Source organism: Taudactylus pleione, unplaced genomic scaffold, assembly GCF_031769625.1.
Source record: "Taudactylus pleione unplaced genomic scaffold, aTauple2 ptg000421l, whole genome shotgun sequence".
Lineage (NCBI taxonomy): Eukaryota > Metazoa > Chordata > Amphibia > Anura > Myobatrachidae > Taudactylus > Taudactylus pleione.
In genome coordinates, this window is record NW_028284823.1 from 1,604,390 (window position 1) to 1,628,435 (window position 24,046).

A 24,046-nucleotide genomic window follows, 5' to 3' on the forward strand; every position below is an offset into this window, starting at 1 on the left:
GAAGGCTCCAGGGACAGACCGGTCAATGTTTCTTTCAGGCAGGAACCAAGACTTATCAACAAGAAAAATGTGCTAATGAGGAGCTACTGCAGCCACATGCTGCTTCCAGATCTATCTTTACCTCTTTCTCGCTCTCTCTCTCTCCTTGCCAGAATAGCTGGCTAGGAAATGACTGGGGGTGGATTAATAACTGCCCATCCCAGTGTGCATCCAGCTGAGCACCAGCCTCCATCCCAGTGCAGTAAACACCTGAGCCCCAATGTCACAGGTACAGACAGCCTGCAGGAAAGAGGGGCAGCTCACGTACTGGCAGATCAGGACATCGACAATCTTCAGTAACCTGCTGATTCCAAAGCTTTCTAAAGCACAGGACTCTCTTCTGCATACTAAAATCCTAGGCACCTTGATGTTCATGTTGCACTGTTGAGTGTAATACATCACGTATCTGCAGAGGAGCTATGCCCAGCCTGTCTGCCAGTCCTCTCTCACCAGGTGTCTCTGGCACGACATCCGTATATAGAACTATACAGTCTAATATCCATGCTGGAAAATGAAACGTCTCTCCTACGCTATCACACTGCTGTCTCTCGGTTGGAATACAATTTCCCGGCACAATTTGCTGCGGCTAATAATATGTGAGGCACAGAGCATTACAGATTCATTTATCATGACCAAACCTGATCACAGGACGGTTTTATTGGATGAAAAATAATCCCCGTCTATATGGTTTAAACACACACTGAATAAAGTGGGGCACGCGCACCGATCTGGTCTGCCAGCTATGGCACCATGTGTGGCCGATCCTGATAGATCAAAGTCTGTTCCCAGTGGTCTTAATTGATCCAAGATTATGGTCAATTCTGTTGTTCGATGACATCAATGTAGGTGGGAAGTCGCTGGGCAACCTGGAACTGAAGAAGTTCCATAGAGAGATGTGGAAGGTCAGAACAGCACATGAGTAGACAGATACACACAGTTAAATTACTAAGAGATATATTATATAATTAGGTGAATGACTGGAAAGTGATGCAATTTATCAACAAAATATCACTGGTGCAAGTGAGTGATGCTATCAGGGAGAGCCAAGTCCTAACAGCAGTTTGCTGGGCCAGTCTCGGGGAGTTGCATGCGTAACCCAGCTATTGGATTTGCAGATGCCCCATCAAACTAACAGTCCACATTTAGGCTTCAGTTCCACTAATTAGAAAAAAAAAAAATCAATTAAATAGTAAAAACAAAATTCATAGAAATCTGAAAAATGTGAGAACTTAAATCTGACAACTGAAAAAAAAAATGCTTTACTGATATAATAAAGCATTGTTCCATTAATTTCATCCTGCAATAACAAGACAAGGGGGAACTGTGGCTGGAGAAATGCATGGGGTAGCTGTAGGCGGCGGAATGCATGGGAACACTGTCTTCTGCAAAGTCTGGCGAGACTTATCATTGCCTACCACTGGCAGTGAAACCTTGATAGCTAGGGCCAGAAGTAGGGCATTGTGTAGTTATTTTACGAAAATCTAAAGGTGCATACACACTGGGCGATATTTTGGACGATGGAACGATAACATTCAGTCGTCCAAAATATTGCTCATTTGTGGCGCAAAAACAATGAACGATAACGACCAGCGATACGCGCTCCCACTGGTCGTTTGTCTTTGTCGTTCATCGCCAGAACATGCAGGCCAACCTGACGATATTGTCAGGTTGTTGCATGTTCAGGAATGAAGGAGTGAGCCCAGCACTGAACAATATTGTTCACGATATCATTCAGTGTTTGTGCTCAGCGTCGGTAACCACACTGAGCACACCCCAGCTGGGGACACACTAGATGATGTCACTCATGGAGCAAATTGCCTAGTGTGTACGCACCTTTACTTTTGCTCTTGTCCTAAACATCTGAGATATATAGCTAGTCAGAAAACAGGCTAATCTTCCTGAAAAGATTTTTATTTTGTCTTATCTTGTTCCATGTGCAATTATGAGGATCTGCTCCTAATATGTACCTGAGAAAATAAATATTTAAACTATAAAGGAATGCTGACAATGATGTATGATGTATACTGTTTATGACATATTACTATATAATAACAAAAACTATTTAAAAAAAAAAAAGATTCTACTACTAAACAAAATTGAAAGTCAGTGCTAGCATGTTAGAAAGGAGCAGAAACAATGGTACACTGTATTTGCAGTATAATACTAAATGGCAGCTACATAAAATTGCAAAGTGTTATACCAGAGATAGCCCAGAGGTTACAATTAATATCAATTAGTTGATGTTGTTATTTAAATATACTCATTCAGATGCATAGTGTAGGTAAGTATATGATTACACTTATCTGTCTCCTGCACCTATGTAAACATAAACACACTTAAACACATTTCCCAGTTGAGGATACCTATAACCCTCCCCCATGGGGAGATGATAATGCCGTTCTGTGTTGTCCCTTTGTCTCCCTCACTGCCCCCTCCATGGAGCGGTTATTTTGGGAGAGAGCAGCTGAGGCAGGGGAGTGTTCTGTCCAGGCTGCCTAGACTGGTTCCATCACACTGTGTCCTATTCACACAGACTGAATCATACACAGGCCACGTAACTCACATTACACTACTCTGAAACACTCTTCACAACAAACACACAGAGGAGCAATGCTTCTGCTGTACTGACGTTGCCTCGTTACAATGCTTTTATCCAAGTGTTCCACAAGGTTGGGGTCCTGTAAATGATATTCCTCTGGTCCGCAATCTTACAAATCAGGGAAAAGAAAGGGTTAGAGGATTCCGACTGACAAATCTATGATGTCTTAACAAGTCAGGGGAATGATGTCGCCATGGAGACATATAACAATGACCCTGAACTATCACTGAACATATAAATCTCATTACTTTATATAAAATAATAACCGCAATATCAAAAATGATAGTTTTTACAAGTGTGTGTTCATTGTTGCATGCGTTTCGGAACTATGGAACTATAAATATTTGACATATAGGGTCTCCGCACAGTGGGGGGGGGGGGGGGGGGGCTGTTTTTCCTACAGGCATAACAAATCTGTCATTAACCCCAAGGTGCTTATCACCACATATTAATAAACAGACACCATAGAAATGTAAGATTGGAGTGGAGACATCTTACAACTGTTAATTCCTAAGAGCATATTTATTTAGCAGGCAGGTTGTATCGGAATCTGGGAAGGATTACCTTGTTTGTTTTACTCAAGCCTCACAGAGCTGTGAGCAAAAATTAGCAAAGCTTTCCCTTCCATAATCGCTCACATTATGCACAGCGCTGTGATTCAGAATACCGACACCGGTAATATAAGCGGCGGCATCCCGACGCCCGGGATGCCAAACTCATACCAACACTGACAACCTGTCAGTCACTCTGTGATGGATTCCTATGTGCGTCCGTAATCGTAAGGCGATCGATGCACATGCGTAGTGCAGCTTATATCCATGCGTGATGGAAAACAATCACTAGATTGCGTGCGTATTCGCCTTTGCATAAGTCTCTGAATCAGGCCCTATGTACGGGCATTCACCTTTATGTGCTTTGTATGACATGTTTTTATGTTATCAGGCAGTGTTGTGTTTTTTTTGTTGTTCTAGATACAGCCCTGCTTTGCAGGTATTCAGAAAGCAGTTAGGTGTTAGAGAAGAAAAATGAAACACCTGTATTGTAACATTTATATAGTGCACACATATTCCACAGCACATAGAGTTGGGTACACAGTAGAGCAATATCGGCGCGATATGTAATTTCCTGCCGAATCGGAACAACATATCGGCCGGATCGTTCAGTGTGTACAGCCAATTTGCACGCTCCCGCGGTCATTAGCGATATCTGTCGGTCATGCTGCACTGCCAACCCGGACGATATTGCATGTGGCGCCGTGCACAGTAATGAAGGATGGAATGAGGGTTTGTTTCGTCCTTCATTACATCGTTCTGATGTGTACAGCGGATACGACATGTCGGCCCATTGGCTGCGATATCTTCCAGATAATCATCTCTCCAGTGTGTACTCGGCATTATACTTTATTTAATCATTCATATCAGTTTCTGCTCCAGTGGAGCTTACAATCTATATTTCCTATGGACATACACACTAATGGTGGGTAAACACCTGGGCAACATATGCGCTGACCCAGGGATCAGCAGACCGAGTGGTCGATTGGTAAGACAATACATACTTACCAATCGGCCGCTTGATTTGTCTGCGCTGACATCACAATCTGGGTGGGCATTTGAATTTGCCCACCCAGCTGAGATGTCAGTCACCGGCGTGTCCCTCCAGCAAGTGTACAGGCGGTCGGCGGGATGCCCGTACACACAGCCAGACGTGCCATCTGCAAGGTAGATTGGTGTCGGCTGTGCTGCAGGACAGATGAGATATGTCTGTGAACTACGCCATTCACAGACATATTGTCTGTACACACCCGCCGATTCACTCGCTATATTTTTACGTTCCTCGGCTGATTGAACGACATTGCATAGTGTGTACCCAGCTTTGAGTTAAATTTTTTTCGTCAGATGTCAATTATGGAAGGAAACCTAGTGCACATGGAGGAAACCCAGGCAAACATGCGGAGAACATACGAACTCAACACATATTGGGCCTCGTTTGGGAATCAAACCCAAGACCCTTTAAGTGATTCCTCAATTTCCTAACTGTCTCTAACTGCTGTTGATTAGGACACATCGAGATACAGAGAACTCAAGGCCTTAGTCAGCAAGGATCACTATTCTGCTAGAACCACCGTACCACAGTTGTTAATATTAGCGGTGAAATGCAAATGTTTGCAATCGCATTGCGATCACAGCCTAACATAAGGACGCCCACCTCCCTTTAGTCACATCCGTATACATGGGCAACATAGCAAAATAATGGGTAACATCGGGCCCATACCACAGTTAAGGCAGGTCAGACCTGACTCAGGAATTGCTTACTTCAGTGCACACTATGAGGCCTTAGGCTACGTATGGTATTGCAGTGGATCATTTATGCACGCCTACGTTCGCCCGACCACCCCCGTCACCACCCACAAACGGCACTTCCTGTCAATCAATGTGCTTGGGGTCTGCGTAGCCTCTGCAGATGCATTTCCCATCGCAATTGCTAGTTCGTGCACACGGGCTGCCATGCATACGCAATGCGAATTAATTGACCAATTGCGTGCGTCTTTGCTACTGCGATCCTTGCTGAATCAGGCCCTCAGTCTAACATGTAATGTGAAAATGTTTATTTCCCCAAACCAAATATTTGGATTGAACCTGTTATTTACTCACCTAATTCACACATCCCTGACATGTACATTGTACACAATAGCGAAGAAACAACCTATAAACACAAGAAAGGAAATTTTTTTTGTCACTTCCCCATATAAAAGAGATGAGGTCACTGGAAATGCAGCTTTATCCATAAACACTGAGGGGCTTATTCATCAACACTAAAATAACGTTTTTAAGGACATTTCCCTTAATTACCGTTATTTTAGTATTCATAAAGACACTTAACACAGACTGATATCTCCTGGTTAAGTCCACCTACGTTAATTTCCACACTCCCCATACATTAGTACGGGGATATGGAAATTATGCTATTCATCAAATTCCGAAAATTACCTATGTATTTTTGGAATTTGATGGAGTTACTATCCGCCACTGTGAGGTGGTGAATAGCAGGTGACACTTACCTGTGTCAGCGTGGGCGGGTCCCCTGGCGTCTTCCTCCGGCGCTCCCAGGTCTCTCCTCTGGCTACGATGGCTGCTCTGACACTGTGTTCTCCAGCCAGAACACAGTAAAGTTTAGAAAAAAACGTTACTGTGTTCTGCCTGGAGAACACAGTGTCAGAACAGCAGACGGAGCCTGAGGCGGCTGCAGTAGACAGATAAGTCGGGGACGGTGGGGGACATGGGAGGGGGGTTGTGAGGGGCACACAGAGTTACCGCAGCTGTAGGCAGTGCTGCGCATGCGCTGCTTTTACGAATGTAACAGCGCATGCGCAGCACGGATTCCAGCTGCGGTAAATTATTGTAGAGAGGTAAAACTATCTAATTCCTGAAAAGCTGTCATCGCAAAAATGACAGCTTTTTGGAATAGATAGTTATGGAGAGGAGGAATGTTGGCCTAGGGTCAGCAGGATATGAAAATGAAGAAGGAGTAAATATGTCAAGTTATGAGTGTACTGTATAGAGGGAATGTAATTGGATAGACTAGCTTACGGAGTTTATGTCAGTGGTTCTATGAAGGGGTGCTGCCTAGTATTCCCCTATGGCTAGCAACAGCCCTGCTTTGTCATTTATTTTGGTTCAGCCCAAACAATATCTCCCTACAACATGTTTCAGCAAAGGGTATATGTTAAAACGCAAAGCAGGGCCGTCTTGAGTCCCTGTTAGACAGTGCTTGTGGGATCCCATTTATCTATATGTGTCTGTGGCTCAGCTATGAGGTCAGCATGGTTAATAAATGTATACTAATAATATCAATTACTATGCTATTGGGCTTTTCTTCTGCTGAAAATTGGATGTTATAGGACCTCTATCTTGTTTCCAGCCGTAAATAATCTTCCTTATCAATGGCGGAACTCCCGGAGACAATGGAGTCATTTGCCGCCGGGCGTCAGCCCTGAAGGAGGCACCTGGCTCCAATGTCCCCGGGAGCTGCATGGAGAAGGAGCGCCGCTGATCGGCGCTCCACCTCCATTGGCATAACTACGGAGGGTGCAAGGGGTGCGGTCGCACCCCCTGCACCCTCCATTTGCCGGGCGCCCGCTATTCAAACCCCCGGCGGCGGCCGGAGGACGGAGCTCCCTCCGTCTTCCGGGTCCCGCAGTGTACTATGGGAGTGACGTAATGACGTCACTCCCATAGTGCCGAGGAGCGGGCGCCGGGGATGGACGGCAGCAGCACTGGAGCGGGGATAAAGGTAAGTGCTTGTTTGTTGTTTTTGTGTGTGCGCGCGGTGGGGGCCATCACTACTGGGGGCAACTACAGGGGCTCACTACTGGGGGCAACTATGGGTGCTCACTACTGGGGGCAACTACAGGGGCCTCACTACTGGGGGCAACTACAGGGGCCTCACTACTGGGGGCAACTACAGGGGCCTCACTACTGGGGGCAACTACAGGGGCCTCACTACTGGGGGCAACTACAGGGGCCTCACTACTGGGGGCAACTACAGGGGCCTCACTACTGGGGGCAACTACAGGGGCCTCACTACTGGGGGCAACTACAGGGGCCTCACTACTGGGGGCAACTACAGGGGCCTCACTACTGGGGGCAACTACAGGGGCCTCACTACTGGGGGCAACTACAGGGTGCTCACTACTGGGGGCAACTACAGGGTGCTCACTACTGGGGGCAACTACAGGGTGCTCACTACTGGGGGCAACTACAGGGTGCTCACTACTGGGGGCAACTACAGGGTGCTCACTACTGGGGGCAACTACAGGGTGCTCACTACTGGGGGCAACTACAGGGGCCTCACTACTGGGGGCAACTACAGGGGCCTCACTACTGGGGGCAACTACAGGGGCCTCACTACTGGGGGCAACTACAGGGGCCTCACTACTGGGGGCAACTACAGGGGCCTCACTACTGGGGGCAACTACAGGGGCCTCACTACTGGGGGCAACTACAGGGGCCTCACTACTGGGGGCAACTACAGGGGCCTCACTACTGGGGGCAACTACAGGGGCCTCACTACTGGGGGCAACTACAGGGGCCTCACTACTGGGGGCAACTACAGGGGCCTCACTACTGGGGGCAACTACAGGGGCCTCACTACTGGGGGCAACTACAGGGGCCTCACTACTGGGGGCAACTACAGGGGCCTCACTACTGGGGGCAACTACAGGGGCCTCACTACTGGGGGCAACTACAGGGGCCTCACTACTGGGGGCAACTACAGGGGCCTCACTACTGGGGGCAACTACAGGGGCCTCACTACTGGGGGCAACTACAGGGGCCTCACTACTGGGGGCAACTACAGGGGCCTCACTACTGGGGGCAACTACAGGGGCCTCACTACTGGGGGCAACTACAGGGGCCTCACTACTGGGGGCAACTACAGGGGCCTCACTACTGGGGGCAACTACAGGGGCCTCACTACTGGGGGCAACTACAGGGGCCTCACTACTGGGGGCAACTACAGGGGCCTCACTACTGGGGGCAACTACAGGGGCCTCACTACTGGGGGCAACTACAGGGGCCTCACTACTGGGGGCAACTACAGGGGCCTCACTACTGGGGGCAACTACAGGGGCCTCACTACTGGGGGCAACTACAGGGGCCTCACTACTGGGGCCTCACTACTGGGGGCAACTACAGGGGCCTCACTACCGGGGGCTCACTACCGGGGGCTCACTATTGGAGGTCATGCATAGGGGGACCATTACTGGGGAACACTACATAGGCGGGCACTGCATAGGAGGACCACTACTGGGGGCATTATATAAAAGGAACTGCATAAGAGGGGCGGCGGCAGCTGGAGCTGGCATAGGTGCTGGGGAGGTGGTACATTTTAGTTTGGGGGGGGGGGGCACCAACATTTATCTTGCCTCCGGGCACCTGGGATAAAGATACGCCATTGTTCCTTATAACTTAGTTAAAAATAGATGGTATTGCGCCATACTTTTTAACAATTCCATTTCCAAAACATAAAATTTAAATAGAAAATAGACTACCAATATACAGCTTTTTGTGAGGAACAATAGAATGGATTTTCATCTTGACGGTGCTTGGCCCCAATTTTCTGGTACTTCACACTGTTAGTGGCTATGAACACTGCGGTCTGTCAGGCTCCTACTGTGCATCAGGCTGTCGCCTGGCAGTCTTAAATTAGTTCCCATCCTATCCAAGTGCATTGCATTGTTTATCCCCTTGTAGCTCAGACAAAGATTAGCTGCTTATAAAATTAGAGGATGTTGTTATGCTTTAGAATGCATTGTAATGTTTATCCATGAAAAGATACCGCTCTACAAATGTAAGTAAATTACTATTTAGGAAATGGATTGCATTTTGACAGGCATGTGAAGAGCTTTCACTTATCACAGAGCAATCTCATCACATTTAAAACAAAATCCTATAGTGCTATATAGTGCATAGTGTTTTTTTCAGGCTTTGATTGTACCAAAACACAAATACAGGTTCAGTTAACAAGTGTGTACCTGTGTGTGTGTGTGTGTACCTGTGTCTGTGTGTACCTGTGTCTGTTTGTGTGTGTGTGTACGTACGTACGTACAGCCCTGGCCAAAAGTTTTGAGAATGACACAAGTATTGGTTTTCACAAAGTCCGCTGCTTCAGTTTTTATGATGGCAATTTGCATATACTCCAGAAAGTCATAAAGAGTGATCAGATGAATTGCAATTAATTGCAAAGTACCTCTTTGCCATGACAATGAACTTAATCCCAAAAACAACATTTCCACTGCATTTCAGCCATTCCATAAAAGGACCAGCTGACACCATGTCAGTGATTCTCTTGTTAACACAGGTGAGAGTGTTGACGAGGACAAGGCTGGAGATCACTCTGTCATGCTGATTGAGTTAGAATAACAGACTGGAAGCTTTAAAAGGAGGATGAAGCTTGAAATCATTGTTCTTCCTCTGTTAACCATGGTTACCTGCAAGGAAACACGTGCTGTCATCATTGCTTTGCACAAAAAGGGCTTCACAGGCAAGGTTATTGCTGCTAGTAAGCATGCACCCTAAATCAACCATTTATCGGATCATCAAGAACTTCAAGGAGAGAGGTTCAATAGTTGTGAAGAAGGCTTCAGGGCGCCCAATAATGTCCAGCAAGCGCCAGGACTGTCTCCTAAAGTTGATTCAGATGCGGGATCAGGGCACCACCAGTGCAGAGCTTGCTCAGAAATGGCAGAAGGCAGGTGTGAGTGCATCTTCACGCATAGTGAGGCGAAGACTTTTGGAGGATGGCCTGGTGTCAAGAAGGGCAGCAAAGAAGCCTCTTCTCTCCACGAAATACATCATGGACAGACCGATTTCATCAGAGAAAATAACTTTACCCCAGTCCTCAGCAGGAATTGGACTGCAGAGGACTGGGGTAAAGTTATTTTCTCTGATGAATCCGTTCAGATTGTTTGGGGCATCTGGAAAAATGCTTTTCTGGAGAAAGGTGAGCGCCACCATCAGTCCTGTGTTATGCCAGTAAACATCCTGAGACCATTCATATGTGGGGTTGGTTTCTCAGCCAAGGGAAAGGGCGTACTCACAATTTTGCCTAAGAACACAGCCATGAATAAAGATTAGTACTAAAACATCTTCCAAGAGCAACTTCTCCTAACCATCCAAGAACAGTTTGGTGACGAACAATGCCTTTTCCAGCATGATGGAGCACCTTGCCATAAGGCAAAAGTGATAACTAAGTGGCTCGGGGAACAAAACATCGAAATTTTATGTACATGGCCAGGAAACTCCCCAGGCCTTAATCCCATTGAGAACTTGTGGTCAATCCTCAAGGTGGACAACAAAAACCCACAAATTCTGGCAAACTGCAAGAATTGATTAGGCAAGAATGGGCGGCCATCAGTCAAGTAATTGTGTCAATAAAAGCCTTGGACACTTTTGAAATGCTTGTAATTTTACTTTGGTATACCATAGTAACATCTGACAAAGAGGTCTAAAAACACTGAAGCAGCAAACTTTGTGAAAACCAATACTTGTGTCATTCTCAAAACTTTTTATATATATATATATATATATATATATATATATATATATATATATATATATATATATATATATATATATATATACACACACACACACACATTATCTTACTATAGCGTTGCATAGCAGCCCCGCCAAAAATATGGAAAAGAGGTGGCACTTCTGAATTCAATAAATAGCGTGTTTACTAGTCATCAAAAATATAAATATATAAGTCGACATTTCAAGGACCTAAGACCTTTTCATCAGGACTACATAGAAACAAACATGTAGTCCTGATGAAAAGGTCTTAGGCCCTAATAAATTTGCATGCAATGCTCAGGGGCGTTTTAAGAGAGGAGGGGGCCCGTGTGCATTCCTCGCCGGGGGCCCCCTCCTATCTCCTCGGCAGCCGACTGACGCGGATGGCCAGCCACCGCAGCATCAGTAAACTCTGGGCACTAGAGTGTGCCCAGAGTTTACTGCGCATGCGCAGATCGCCGGGGGAAATGGCGTGGCCACCATTTTCCCTGCAATTTCCTCACTGCGCATGCGCAAAACGCCGGAAAAATGGCCACGGCGGAGGTAAGTATTAGATAATATGGTTGCAGGGTGTGCGGTGCGGGCCCCCTGGATCCGGGGGCGCCCATGTGCACCGCACATCCAGCACCCATTATAGATACGTCCCTGGCAATGCTATAGTAAGATAACGTATATGTCTAATTAGGAGGGCAACCTGGCTTGCATATTCGTGATAGCCGAACAATAAGGACATTATATATATATATATATATATATATATATATATATAATCAATACACAATACCTTTATCTTGCGCTGAAAATTAAGCAGCACCTCGATTCGGAACCCGTTAGTGGGCCCCAACAAATAACAAAAAAAGATTTGAGGGCGCTAAATAGGTGCAAAATATATATATATAGATAAGTGTATATATTTCTGGCAGGTGAGGTGCATAACATTGATTATCTCGTTACAATAGTACAATACTATATAATTTAAATTCAAATAATTTCTTTCACATCTAAAATATTTTGGACAATTCTCCTTTCTTGTTTGCTCAGCTCACGTACAGTGAGTAAAGAAGGAGGTTGTCCATTGTATAGAGAGAGTCCTGGTCATACAGGGTACTAATTATCCACATTTAAGGTGTTTACGCAAAGTTACAGTTATGCACACTAAAGTCAGCACTGGGAATTAACTTGTATTGTATATCCCACCCCTTGACAAGTGCCATTGTAACGAGATAATCGATGTTATTCAACTCAGTGGTTTTTGTTATGGTCGATGGGTGTGTGTATATATATATATATATATATATATATATATATATATATATATATAGATATAGTGAACAGTGAACTTGATAACCAGTGCCAAACAGTGCTTCAAGTCAATATAATATAAGAATAACCTTATGTTCAATAAGGTATCATGTGCAAGATATTAATAGTGTCAGTGCTAGAAAGGTGCCTAAAATAATTTTAAAAATATGTTGTGATACCACAGGGGAATTAGCTTTGTAGAGAGGTCAGTGGTGCAGTCAGTAGGTGCATAATAACAGATTCATACGCAGCTTTGCAGGTTAAAATTAAAATAAATTGTGCTTTACTGACAGCATTTCAGGATCAAAATAATAAACAGCCTAGCCCCCATGCAGGGCACTACCTCACTGCTTGAACCCTGACTACAGTGGACAGCTGCTTCAACATCACACGTACAGTCTGAGAGATTTGTGGTCCTCCCTGCCATCTGCAGATCTGGACCCAGGCCCCCTGACCCCCAATGGATAGCTTGGCTTCACTTGGCTCTGTGGCTGCCACAGTCCCACTTAAACTGTCTCCACTGGCAGCCTGACTGGTCTACCTTCTCATCAGCCCGCACCAGGGCTCTATCCACAAGGCAGCCCTATATATATATATATATATATATATATATATATATATATATATATATATATATATATTACAGTGTGTGTGTATACAGTGGGTACCTGTGTTTGGGGCCTAGATTAGCCCTATTCCCTCTCATAATCCTGGACCTGTGGTGTCTCCCAAGGGTGTGCAGCCACATCCCCAAGTTGGCTTGGCCTCATTTGTAGAGAGCAATGGGTCATGTCCACGCTCACAGTATCGGGCTGTGTGAACCCTGCTAGCGAACCTGGTGGGAAAAGAATACACTAAAATTACAGGCCAGTCAATTCCACTATTGCATTGCACCAAATATCCAGTTCTGCCTGAGAAATGTATGGCCTGCTACAACTGTGGTGATAATGCATTGCTACACAGATACATTAATAAGATATAAGTAATAAGCATCAAAAAAATGCCTGTAAAATAAGACATAGGTTTTGTTATTGTAATTAATGTCAATGGGCCTGATTCACTACGGATCGCTATTGCGATCGCGGCTGCGATAACACATGCAAGTCTGCTGTGAAAATATGCTAATGCATGCAATCGCAAAGCCGTTGCACAGTCAGCATAGAGACGCCCACTACCGCTATCTCACATCCATAATACCTTACAGTCCTGCATATACATCAGGAACAGCTGGTAACATCGGCTGCTCACGCAGAATTACAGCAGGTCTGACCTTACTCAGAAATATCTGCCTAGGTGATCGCAGTGCGATTGTAATGCTAACTCACGCACTCACACTGCGAAGCATGCGCAGTACGGGGTGGTCCAGGCGACCCTGGACATAAATTACATTTAAATTAAGGCGGATCGGCGATCTGGCTAATGGGCGGTCCAGACTTTGGACCACCCATTAGCCAGATCACCGATCCACCTGAATTTAAATGTCCACGACCGCCCAGTCAGAAACTGATTTCATTGCCCGTCATTGCCTGCCCCTGAGTGGGAGGAGCTAGTTCATTCCCCAGCCTTGTTAAGTTATTATAAGCAGCGCCACTGCCACCAATAGCATGTAGACCGGTAGTTTAGAAGTGATGACATCACGTTGCGCGCGCACACACCCGCTCTCTCTCTCTCTGTGTGGTGTGCTGTTCCCAAGAAGAGGAGCAATGGAGGAGCTGCCTCAGCTGCGCACCACAACGCCAGGAGGAAGACCCGCCATACAGTGGGAGGGAGAGAGACAGCAGGCAGCTGCCTGTCTCTGACGGAGGTGAAGAGGAATCAAATTTATAGTTTCCAGGGGCACCGAACACCCAAGCACCGGCCCTGATGGGGGCCTTATCATCCTGATAAAAAGGGCTTCTGTTATCACAGAGTTGGAAGCATTTTATTTATTTATTTTTTAAGTAAAATTACACTGTATGCCAGGGTTTCCAAAACTCGTTCCTCCAGGCACCCTAACAGTCCAGGTTTAAAGGAAATCCATGCGTAGAGCCGGCGCTGCCATTAGGCAAGCTTAGGGGCACCGGCCACTAGAGGGCGCTTCTGAGTCCGCCTAACTACGGAGGGTGCAGGGGGTGCGGTTGCTATGGGGCCCGGCGGCTTAAGGGGCCCGCCAGCCCAGCGATCGCACCCCCCATTTGCCGTGCGCCCGCTGAGATTGTGTTACCAGCGGGCACCCGGCTCCTTCTCTCTCCCCCTCTCCCCGGGCGTCAGCCGGAGGATGGAGCTCACTCCTGAGCTCCGGCTTCCGGGTCCCGCAGTGCATAGTTCCGAGGAGCAGGCGCCGGGGACGGATGGTAGCAGGTACTGGAGCGGGGTGTAAGGTATTTTTTTTTTCGTGTGCATTCGTGTGTATTTTTTTTATGTGTGCGCGCGGGGGGGGCTTACTACAGGGGGCACTACAGGGGCATCATATGGGTGCACTACAACTGGGGGCACTACAGGGGCCCTCAATACCGGGGGCACTTCAAGGGGCATTACTACGGGGGCACTGCAGGGAGCCATACTACTGGGGGCACTGCAAGGGCATTTTACAACTGGGGGCACTACAGGGGCCCTTACTACTGGGGGCACTGCAGGGGGGAATCATCCCTTTAATTCGGGTCATGTGAATAGTATTAGGGCGCAGTGTATGTGTCTGTGAGCTGGGCGGAGGGTTTGGGGGGAAAACAGGGGCTGCATTATGAACCTTTGCCTAGGGCGCCCTGAAACCTTGCATAGGCCCTGTCTATGCATGTTCACATATGGTATAATGACTGAGAAACCAATTAAGTCACTTGTGCTTAAACAATGTATTCTTTAAAACCTGGACTAGTAGGGTGCCTTGAGCACAGAGTTTGGGAACCACTGCTGTGTGCTATTGCATTAATATTTTTCCATATTGGAATGAAGTGGTTTAGGCCAAACCATGAGGAACAGCCCCAGACCAATGTACTTCCTCCACCAAACGTTACAGTTTCCTGGTTTTGCTAAATCCAGATTAGTTAATCATCAGATGGAGAATTGTGAATCACTACAGAGAAAATCTAGGAGCAATAACACTTAAGTCATGAAGCGCTAGGCCACGCCCCGCTGCTCTTTAGTCCATAGGCAATGTGCTTGTCACCACTCCAGCCGTTTGGCATAGCACATGGTGAACGGAGGTTTGTGTGTGGGTGCCTATCCATGGAAACCCAATCTGTGAAGCTGCCATGGAACAGTGGTGACATGAGCTGAGGCAGTAGCACAGCTGTGTTTCATAAGAGTACAGAACATTTTTAAGCATTAGAAGTGGTGTAGCCTACCCCTTCGCAGCTGAGTTCTTATTGCCCTTAGATGTTTCCACTTCACAATAACAGCACTTACAGGTGACAGGGGGAAAATCTAGCAGGGTGATGAACTAACTTTTTGGAAACTGGCATCATATGCCATATTGACATTTTCTGAGCTCTGCAGTACAACCTTTTGTCCTACTAATGTAATATCACTATGGAGATTGCATGGCGAAATGCTTGATTTTATGCACGTTAGCAATGGGTGGCTCTGTAATAGTCAAACACACTAATTAGAAGAGGTGACCAGACACTACTGGCCATGTAGTGTAGTTTAAACTTAACTGTTTGCTAGCATCCCTGAAGTTAGGTGAAGTCCATACTGGTGTAGTTACCTCTCGGAACCACCATAATGCTGTCTTTCTTATTGCTGTGTCTTGTACTTCCGTGTTTTCTAAAAACAAATAATAAATTAAACAAATTAAAAAAATCATAAATGTCAAAGCCATTTATCAACATTTGCTTTAGCATGCCAGTGAGGTGTGAGGAATTATTATTAGCATTGTCAAAACACTTAAATTAAATAAAAAAAAAAAACTCACCAAAAACAGACACCTTGAAGTGTCCCAAAGACTAAAGGGCCCCACAATCGGAGCGATATAGCGGCCGATTGGAAATATATAGCAGCTATATAGTTCCATGTGTAGGCATATTGTCCATTGTGCGCTCCCGTTGGGTCGTCCGTCGTTCCTCCAGGTCTTTCTGCATGCACATGAGATCTGGAGAAGCGACAAACGATCACATGCGGGGGTGGCGGCATATTGGGCGGTCGGGCACCGGATCGCCCCGTGTGTGGGGACTGCCCGATATGTCAGCCATCAGATCGTTGATCGCATAGGTGGGTACTCATTGTACTGTGTACGGGGCCCTTAAGAAATTAAGCTGTTTATGTAAGTGTATTGTTTTATTCTTTCAAATCTTTTACATCAATAGATAGTAAGTCAAGAAGCATAGAATAAGAATTGCATCCAACATGCAGAAGAATATAAATTTGTCATTGTACAACACTGATCAGATAGCTATGTAATGTAGTATGTGTGTGTATATATATATATATATATATATATATATGTGTGATCATATGTCTATGACAGTGGACTGCAGCAGGTACTGTGGTGTGTGCGTGCTGAGGCACACACAGGAGGTACACACACACACACTGGCACACAGAGAACGAGACAGGCAGCCCCGTCCTCTGACCTCACACAGCATCACATGACACTAGTTTTTGAAACTTACAACAGCATTACATCAGCCTGGGAACCGTCACACTACCAAAACACTGCCGCCCTTAAAGCGGGAACACCACACAAACACAATGTGCCTACGTGCCCACACTGCACAGGTCTGTCTATACGTCACACACATCTATCTACAGCCAGACCCCAGATCGGATGTGTGACCACGCCCCGTGTGCCTATTACTGACATAGGCACGGGTCCCGCCAGGCAGCCGACCCGATGGACGCACTGTGTGTTTTTGTGTGGGGGTGGCGTTGCCGTTTTAAGACAAATCTCCGCGGGCCGGAGTTCGAATTGAGGCGTCCTGTCACGCCAGAGACGATTGGCTGCGGACCACGTGAGGGTGAGTAGGCGCCTTGGCACGGAAGCGGGAGGGAGGGACGCTTTGATTGGTCACTGGGGACGTGACGTGTCACCTATATAAGAGGTGGGAAGACGCGCGCCCGCGCTTACTTGGCGCTGGGATCTGGTCGGAGCGGTCAGCACGTAGCTCTCTGCCAGGCCGCTGACACGTTATACAGCCGAGTCCCGACAGCCGCAACGCTGGGCAACGAAGCCGCGCCAGCTCCTCCAGCCCGCTGCTCCCCAACCCACAAGATGCACCGCGAAGTCGCCGCCGAGCCTGAAGGGAGGGAGACGCACCCCGGGCTGGGCTTCCGCCTGGAGGCGCACCGCATAGTCAGCATCTCGCTGGGGAAGATCTACCACTCCCGGGTGCAGCGCGGCGGCATCAAGCTGCACAAGAATCTGATGGTGTCGCTGGTGCTGCGGAGCGCCCAGCAGGTGTACCTGAGCCAGAGCCCCGAGGAGCTGCACCCGGATTACGCGCTCTACCAGGGGCCGCAGGACTGCAGGGGGTCGGAGAGCTGCTCATGCCCCGGCGTTGACGGCCGGCCGGAGCGAGACCCTGCGTGTGAGCTACGGGAGACCCGGACCTGTCCATGTCCCGTACCCCGGTCCTGCCGGACGGAGGACGCTGCCCACTCCCGCGGGGGTCCCTGCTGCTCATGCCCGCTGTCTGAGTCCTCCCGCGTCTGCCCGACCCCGCACCCCCAGAGCCGGGAACCCGAAGCCAGCCACCCAGAGCCCTCCAGCCCCTGCTGCCGGAAGAGGAGCGGGGGCAACACGCCGGACGGTCCGGCCACCAAGCGAGCTCGGCGGGAGCAGAGAGAGCAGGAGGTGCCGGAGCCCGGGGAGGAGGCGGAGGAGGAGATGGAGACGGAGAACGTGGCCAATCTCATCAGCATCTTCGGCTCCAGCTTCTCGGGACTGCTCACCAAGGAGCCGGGGGCGGAGGGGGCTGCTGAGCCGGGACAGGAGGTGCAGGAACTGGACTCTGCTGCCCCCACAGGACAGAGTTGCAGCGAGCCGGCCATCAGCTCCAGCATCACCCCCTGGAGCACGGCCATAGAGGCCTTCTGATGCCCCTCACCCCTCCCCCCAGGACTGTCCCCTCACAGACGCTGGCTGATCGGACTGGAGTCACGCTGTCCCATGTTACCTGTCTCCCATGTGTGGGCTGGATAAAGTTGAATTTGTTCCATAACGGATCTGGGGAGGGGGTCTAAAAAAAAAAGTTCCCACCCTGATGTGTCACATCCCGGTGTCAGCACTGAGCTAACCCATGCATTGTCAGGGGACTGCTGCTGACAAGGAGCGGGCTGCGTGCCTTACTGCCCGGACACTGCTCATGGTTAGAGGTGGTGCAGGGCCTGCGGGTGGTGGCACCATCATCCACTGTTCCATCAATGTTTAACTATATGGAAGGGGTGGGGGGATTGTCTGGCACCAAATGGGTTAAATGTATACCGTAGGGTTCTTAAATTTAAAGATGAGGGACCCCAAGGGCAAAGCTATACACTTAATTACCCCCCCCCCCCCCCAAATCCCTTGCTAAGAACATTTCACCCTCCCCCAATTCTGTTGGTCACCACGTGCAAGGGGAGTTCCCCACCACTATGGGAGGTGGGGGGGGAGGGAAGTTCCCAACACTACCCATTATTATTACACCACCAATTGTGTGCTGGGGCTGTAAATTCAGTTTACACAGCCACTCCTTTCTGTTACATGTCCCGACTTGTGGGAAAATACCAAATAACTGACAACAGTCTGGACCACCAGTCATTGTTTCTGCCCAGCCTGGATCCGCTGCATTCTTCATTGTTCAAAGGGACCACTCTGACTTCTAAATTAGTCAACAGTTAAAAAATATATATTTATATAGATAAAAGCCCTTTGGTGCATAGGCATTTCCCAGTATCTCCTTCCCAGCCGCTCACAGACATGGTTACTGACCTGTAGAAGCATGAGGAAGTGACTGTTCAGTGTTTTATTTGTGTTAACGTTGGGACACGCAAAGCCCTATAAGTATAATGTATATGTATTTCTTGACAGCTGGTCAGACTTGGTGCTTGTGATTTCATACAGCTCTGTCCATAACGCTGGTCCCTCCTGCCTTTGTTTTAGAAGGTGGGACATCTGGCAAGAAGTAATTACCATTGGAGTTTACAGTATTTTTAAAGCTCAATGCTGTAACATGGATTTCTGTATAAAATGACGTTTCTACGTGTTTGACACGTATTAAATATTTTGAAAAGTTTCCTCTGATTCCTGGTTTGCTTGTGTGGGATGTGCATTTCCTGTGTCGCCGGCTTACAGTACCTAGCGCGATTACATTTTTTGACTTCAATCGGGCACAAGCTGCATCGTGTAAAATAATGTCAAGTTGTATTACATGAAGGTTATATGCTGTTACCAAGCTTTGCTTTCCTTGTTCTCTATTTACACAATGTTCACATATGTTCCACCATATACCTATTCGCTTCCATACTAACCTATTTTTGAACACAGATCTTTATTTAGTCCTATAGTAGACTGCTACACACATGAACCTTATAGCACTCCATTAATGATCTGGTGCATTCAACCCTGTTCATGAAGAATGGGTCTGCACTGTTGTTCATCAATGTACAATAGAAATGAATGCACAGATGGCAAGTATGTAATCTAAAGATGATGTACTGTCCAGGGGAGGAGAGGGGAGCGGTGTCATGCTGAGTAACCCTTAAAGTCAGTTGAGATCCTGTCTCAATGGAGAAAGCTCCTGTATAATCAAAAGTGTAACTGGTAAATCTGGGTCTGGTATAATTATATTCCTAAGCCTTACCTGCAACTCTGGTGGTTTATAACTGACACATAATGGTCTGCCTGCTCCATATTACCACAGAAAATGTTATTTCACTGCCAGCTGTAACTGGCTAGATTTTGTTTATATGCATGTACAGTCCATAGTCCACGCGTTAGATCAGTTGCGTGCTATCTGTGTTGTAACATTAAATATGTAACCTCTCCAGAGCAATAGCTATTTATATCACCTCTGCTGTCGTCATGGTTAAATCTGGGTATAAAGTCCGTTCCTGTGGCTGATGCAAATGAGCTTCCTTGTCTGACTGCACCATGATAGCTGCAGATCCTGGGTCCTCTCACATACAGGGAGCAGGTGGGGGGTGACAGTCACCTCTGGCCTGGCCAAAGGTCATGAATTGTTTGTGGAAATGAATGCTCTTACCAGTGCTGGAAGAAGTAATCTATTCACCACCATGAGCTTTCAGCATTAGCAAGAGTCGTTTCATAACAGAATTGTTACATGCAGTGGAGGTCGTTTTGTGAGCAGAGTGGATATTAAAATGCCTTCTGAATTTACTGCAAATTGGTTGTGACCCTGGTATAAGACATCACTAGTCTTTAGAGAATGGAAGGGCTGTATTTAAATGCATGAAACCAGACCTAATAACCATTGATAGGGTTTGTTGCTTAGATACCTGTTCATAGCAATTTAAAGGCATTCATTATATCAAACCTTATAGGTAGAGTGCCTAAATATTGAGAGGACAGTACCGTATTATATGATACCAGGCATGAACACAGCCTATTACCTCCAGGAAATGCCATATGCAGGTCAAAAACAGCTCTGAATCTATTTTTAAGCAAGAGCGAGAAGCCATGAGCTAATCTTGTAAGACGTGGTGCCAGTGTGTACACTGTCAGACTTGCTGCAATGTCTTAGTATAGCCTGTCTCTGGTATGAGAGTAAGATCCGTGTTTATATAATCTGCTACCTTACACTGGCATACAGTGATATGAGGCAGTATATCACATGGAGCATTGTTTGTGTTCCTGTTCCCACGATCCTTTGCATGTAGATCATGAATTATTCTTTGGGAAATAATTCAGTTTGCAAGCACTAATCCTGTGAAGAGACTACAGTACTTGTGTGTTAGTGGGGCTGTGTAGACCAGTCAGCTAGGCTCTGGATAGAAAGCAGGAAGGGGGGGGGAGGTGTCGTCTGGAATAAACCAACTAATGTTTTCCAGCAGCAGAAGTTTACTTTGTTGTAGATCAAGCCGGGTTCCTTCAGCAGCTTTGCCCCAAAATGGTCATGTCACTAGATGGAGTTTACAGCTGGACCCAGGGGCCTTTGTCCTGTAATTCGTAACCCTTGCTTTCTTAGATATTATGCATTGAATTATTTTTAATGGAAGATCAGTCTGCTGACCTGATCCTATGACTGTAGCCACATGGTACCAGACTGAGATTTTCAGTACTTTTAAACATCTATTTTTAAAGTGTTGGTTTTCATTCTGCTTGCAAGTGAGATAATGGGAAGATTCTTTGTGCTTCCATGTAGCTTGATCTATTAATGTATTATGGATGGGGGTTAGACCAAGCCCCAGGATCCATGTAGCTGTTAGGTAATCCTCTTACCATCACCATAAAGTGAGCTTGGAAGACCTAACGATCACAACACCTTTAACCGCTCAAAGAGGGCTTTACATGTTCTATGGCCAAATAGTGATTTTCATTTAACGCCTAGAAAAAAATGCAAACACCTCTTCATTCACGTCGATGTTGCAGAATTAAGGCAGCAAATACCACACACATTGGCATTGTGTTCTACTGAGTCACTTGGCAAAAACTTGCATTACTAGGTTTTATAATAAGTGGCAATGGTCGTTTTGTTTTAGCCTTTTCCCCCCAAAAAACACAGAGTAAAGCATTTCATGCCAGTCATTTCTAGCTTTCAAGGTACTAAGGTCCTTTACAGAAAATAAGTGAGTGCAAGGCAGGGATACCCTCTAATGTATGTCCAGTCTACCCTTATGTAGGCTGTGTGTGATCTGGAGAATCCATCATTTCTTTTAGAACTTTTATGTATATGAATTTTGTAGGCTAACCTCTCACCACACTCTGTACATGGGTGCTCACTCAGCAATGAGTGGGAGTGTGCACTCTGCTGCTCTCCCCTTCAGGCAATATTCCACAGGGTCTCGGACAGATCCTGTTCTTTCTCAGCCTTCCACATAATCACATGAGAGGAATACCGGCGGCCTCGCCCTCCCTTCCCCTCCTTTTCCTTGTCTGCCTCACAGCTCTGGAATCCAGTGAGCTAGAAGAGCTGGCTGCATTCCTGACACAACCATTCTCCCTGGGGAAGGAGGGGGGAGGTAGCCTCACATCCTGCCCTCTTTAGGAAGATGTGGAAGGAAGAGGGGAGGTGGGGGGGATGTATTGTCCTGTTTAGGAAATCTTAACCCCTTCTATAACCTTACATGCAGCCAGTGACCCAGCTGAGTATGTTTAGAAGTGGCCATGCCTTACATAGGTAGGCCACAGTGCTGGACATTGTGCAGCCATGCCAGTGCACATTAGCCTGGGCTTCCATGTGGCTTGCTATTCTCAGAACTGGCTACTAGAAATCTCCCAAATGACAAAGCTTATTTTCGTTATCCTGATCGACTGGACTCCATATATACCCAAAAATAAGATGTGTAATAAGTTTTCCTTTGATTGTACATCCAGAAATGAAATTGGTGTATTGTCTGGCCTGAATAGATGTCATGTTTCATGGGGGAATTCAAATGAATACAAGGTGCCGTTCCGGAATGGCACATTGCGCCTGCTGGTATGTCCGGTTGTCCCTCACACCTCATGGAGGTGCGAGGGAAAACTTGCGATGTCTGCACTACCGTCACTGGTAGGTGCGTAGCCGGGCATCACCGCATCGCCTGGCAGCACGTCACGTCCAATTGAATCCTCCCCCCATTGTATCCGGTCTCCCAATTCCAAAGCTAAATTATGGGAATTGTCACCTCAGGTCGTCTAAACCTATATGGATAAAATAACCGTAACCTCAGTTTATGCATTATATTGTTTATAGAATTATGTATAGAAGATTCTGTACAGGTCTGTTGCAAAATAATAAATACACGTGGTTAGCTCTATGCACATGGGTTTATATACTGCTCAAATACATCTAGCCAGGCAGATAGCTCAATAAGGCAAACCAGGACCCAGGGGTATGTCTGCACTAGATGCCATGGGATAATGTTCTATAGGTGTGTGTACAGCTTGGGAAAAACATAGGGCCTGATTCAGAGCCGGACGCAATTAGCGCTCGCTCGTCCAGAAAATAGGGGTGGCTATTCAAATCAACCATTCGCTCTTTGCGGTCTGTTCACACCTCTAGGTCTGAACGAGCGAACAAAACTTGCGGTCGTTTTTTGAAAAAATACGCCCCCTGGCCGCTCGCATCCTACGTCATGTCCGCTATTTATTAGATTAATCGAGTACATCGACCAGCGTATGAACTGCTCGCTATCCTTGTGGTTGGTTTTTGCTACCACAAATTTGCGAGCAGTTCTGGCTATAAAATAACCCAGTGACGTGGTCAGTGATGCTGCTGTATTAATTATGCACACCCATAAAATGCCCGTTTTGACCTTTAAGCACGCCTGCGTTCTGATCTCCACTCCCCGTTTTCAAGCACCTTCCCCTGTTACCACCCACATACGCATCCTCATGTCATTCAAAATAGCAGGCATTCGCTATATAGCGAACAAATTATTTTCGGCCGCACTGACTGGTTCGCGCATGCGTATTAAAAACCGTACGCATACGCAGATGGGCGAACACCGATCGGAACGAGCGTACTGCCGCTTACGAGCGGCTCTGAATCAGGCCCTTAGTACACAACTTTTCCTCTGTACCAGGAAAGATGCATTCTCACAATATCAGAGAAAACTGATAGACAACTCCTGTGGCTGGAGGAGGAGACCTGCACATGAGCAATAGCTTTTTCCTCATCATTGACATCAGTAGGCTGATTCATTTGTTGCAGAAGCAAACATGACAGTGTAAGGTCAATATTGTTTTATTTACACTAAAACCTAAAATAACTGATGTGTTTGGCTCATTACCTATAAAGGGTAAAACTAGTATTGTATGCGTACCTGAGTTTGACCATTTCATAGCAGCTTATATCCTATGAAGTGGTCTGCAACAATTAATCGTGTTATTGACTATGAGCCAAGTATGTCCTCCTCAAGACACCCTAACAGTCCAGGTTTTCAGGACATCCATACTTAAGCACAGGTGACTTAATTG

The 24,046-nt window shown here is 46.8% G+C and overlaps 1 protein-coding gene and 1 long non-coding RNA gene across 2 annotated transcripts; one reads left to right on the plus strand and one right to left on the minus strand.

The window, feature by feature from the left end:
* Positions 1-2,157: 2,157 nt before the first annotated feature.
* Positions 2,158-16,352, minus strand: LOC148506195 (uncharacterized). The gene is made up of 5 exons (XR_015869810.1): positions 15,905-16,352; positions 15,648-15,756; positions 12,684-12,850; positions 5,290-5,341; positions 2,158-2,746 (listed from the first exon to the last, which is right to left on the minus strand). It is a non-coding gene; the product is annotated as an uncharacterized LOC148506195 (long non-coding RNA).
* Positions 16,353-17,061: 709 nt separating this feature from the next.
* Positions 17,062-19,202, plus strand: IER5 (immediate early response 5). The gene has a single exon (XM_088447138.1). It carries the CDS (start codon positions 17,201-17,203, stop codon positions 18,023-18,025), a length of 825 nt encoding a protein of 274 aa, XP_088303264.1. The 5' UTR covers positions 17,062-17,200; the 3' UTR covers positions 18,026-19,202.
* Positions 19,203-24,046: the final 4,844 nt, after the last annotated feature.

Excerpts from the sequence above, each read along its gene's own strand:
- IER5 (XM_088447138.1), top strand. The coding sequence starts at position 17,201 with ATGCACCGCGAAGTCGCCGCCGAGCCTGAAGGGAGGGAGACGCACCCC.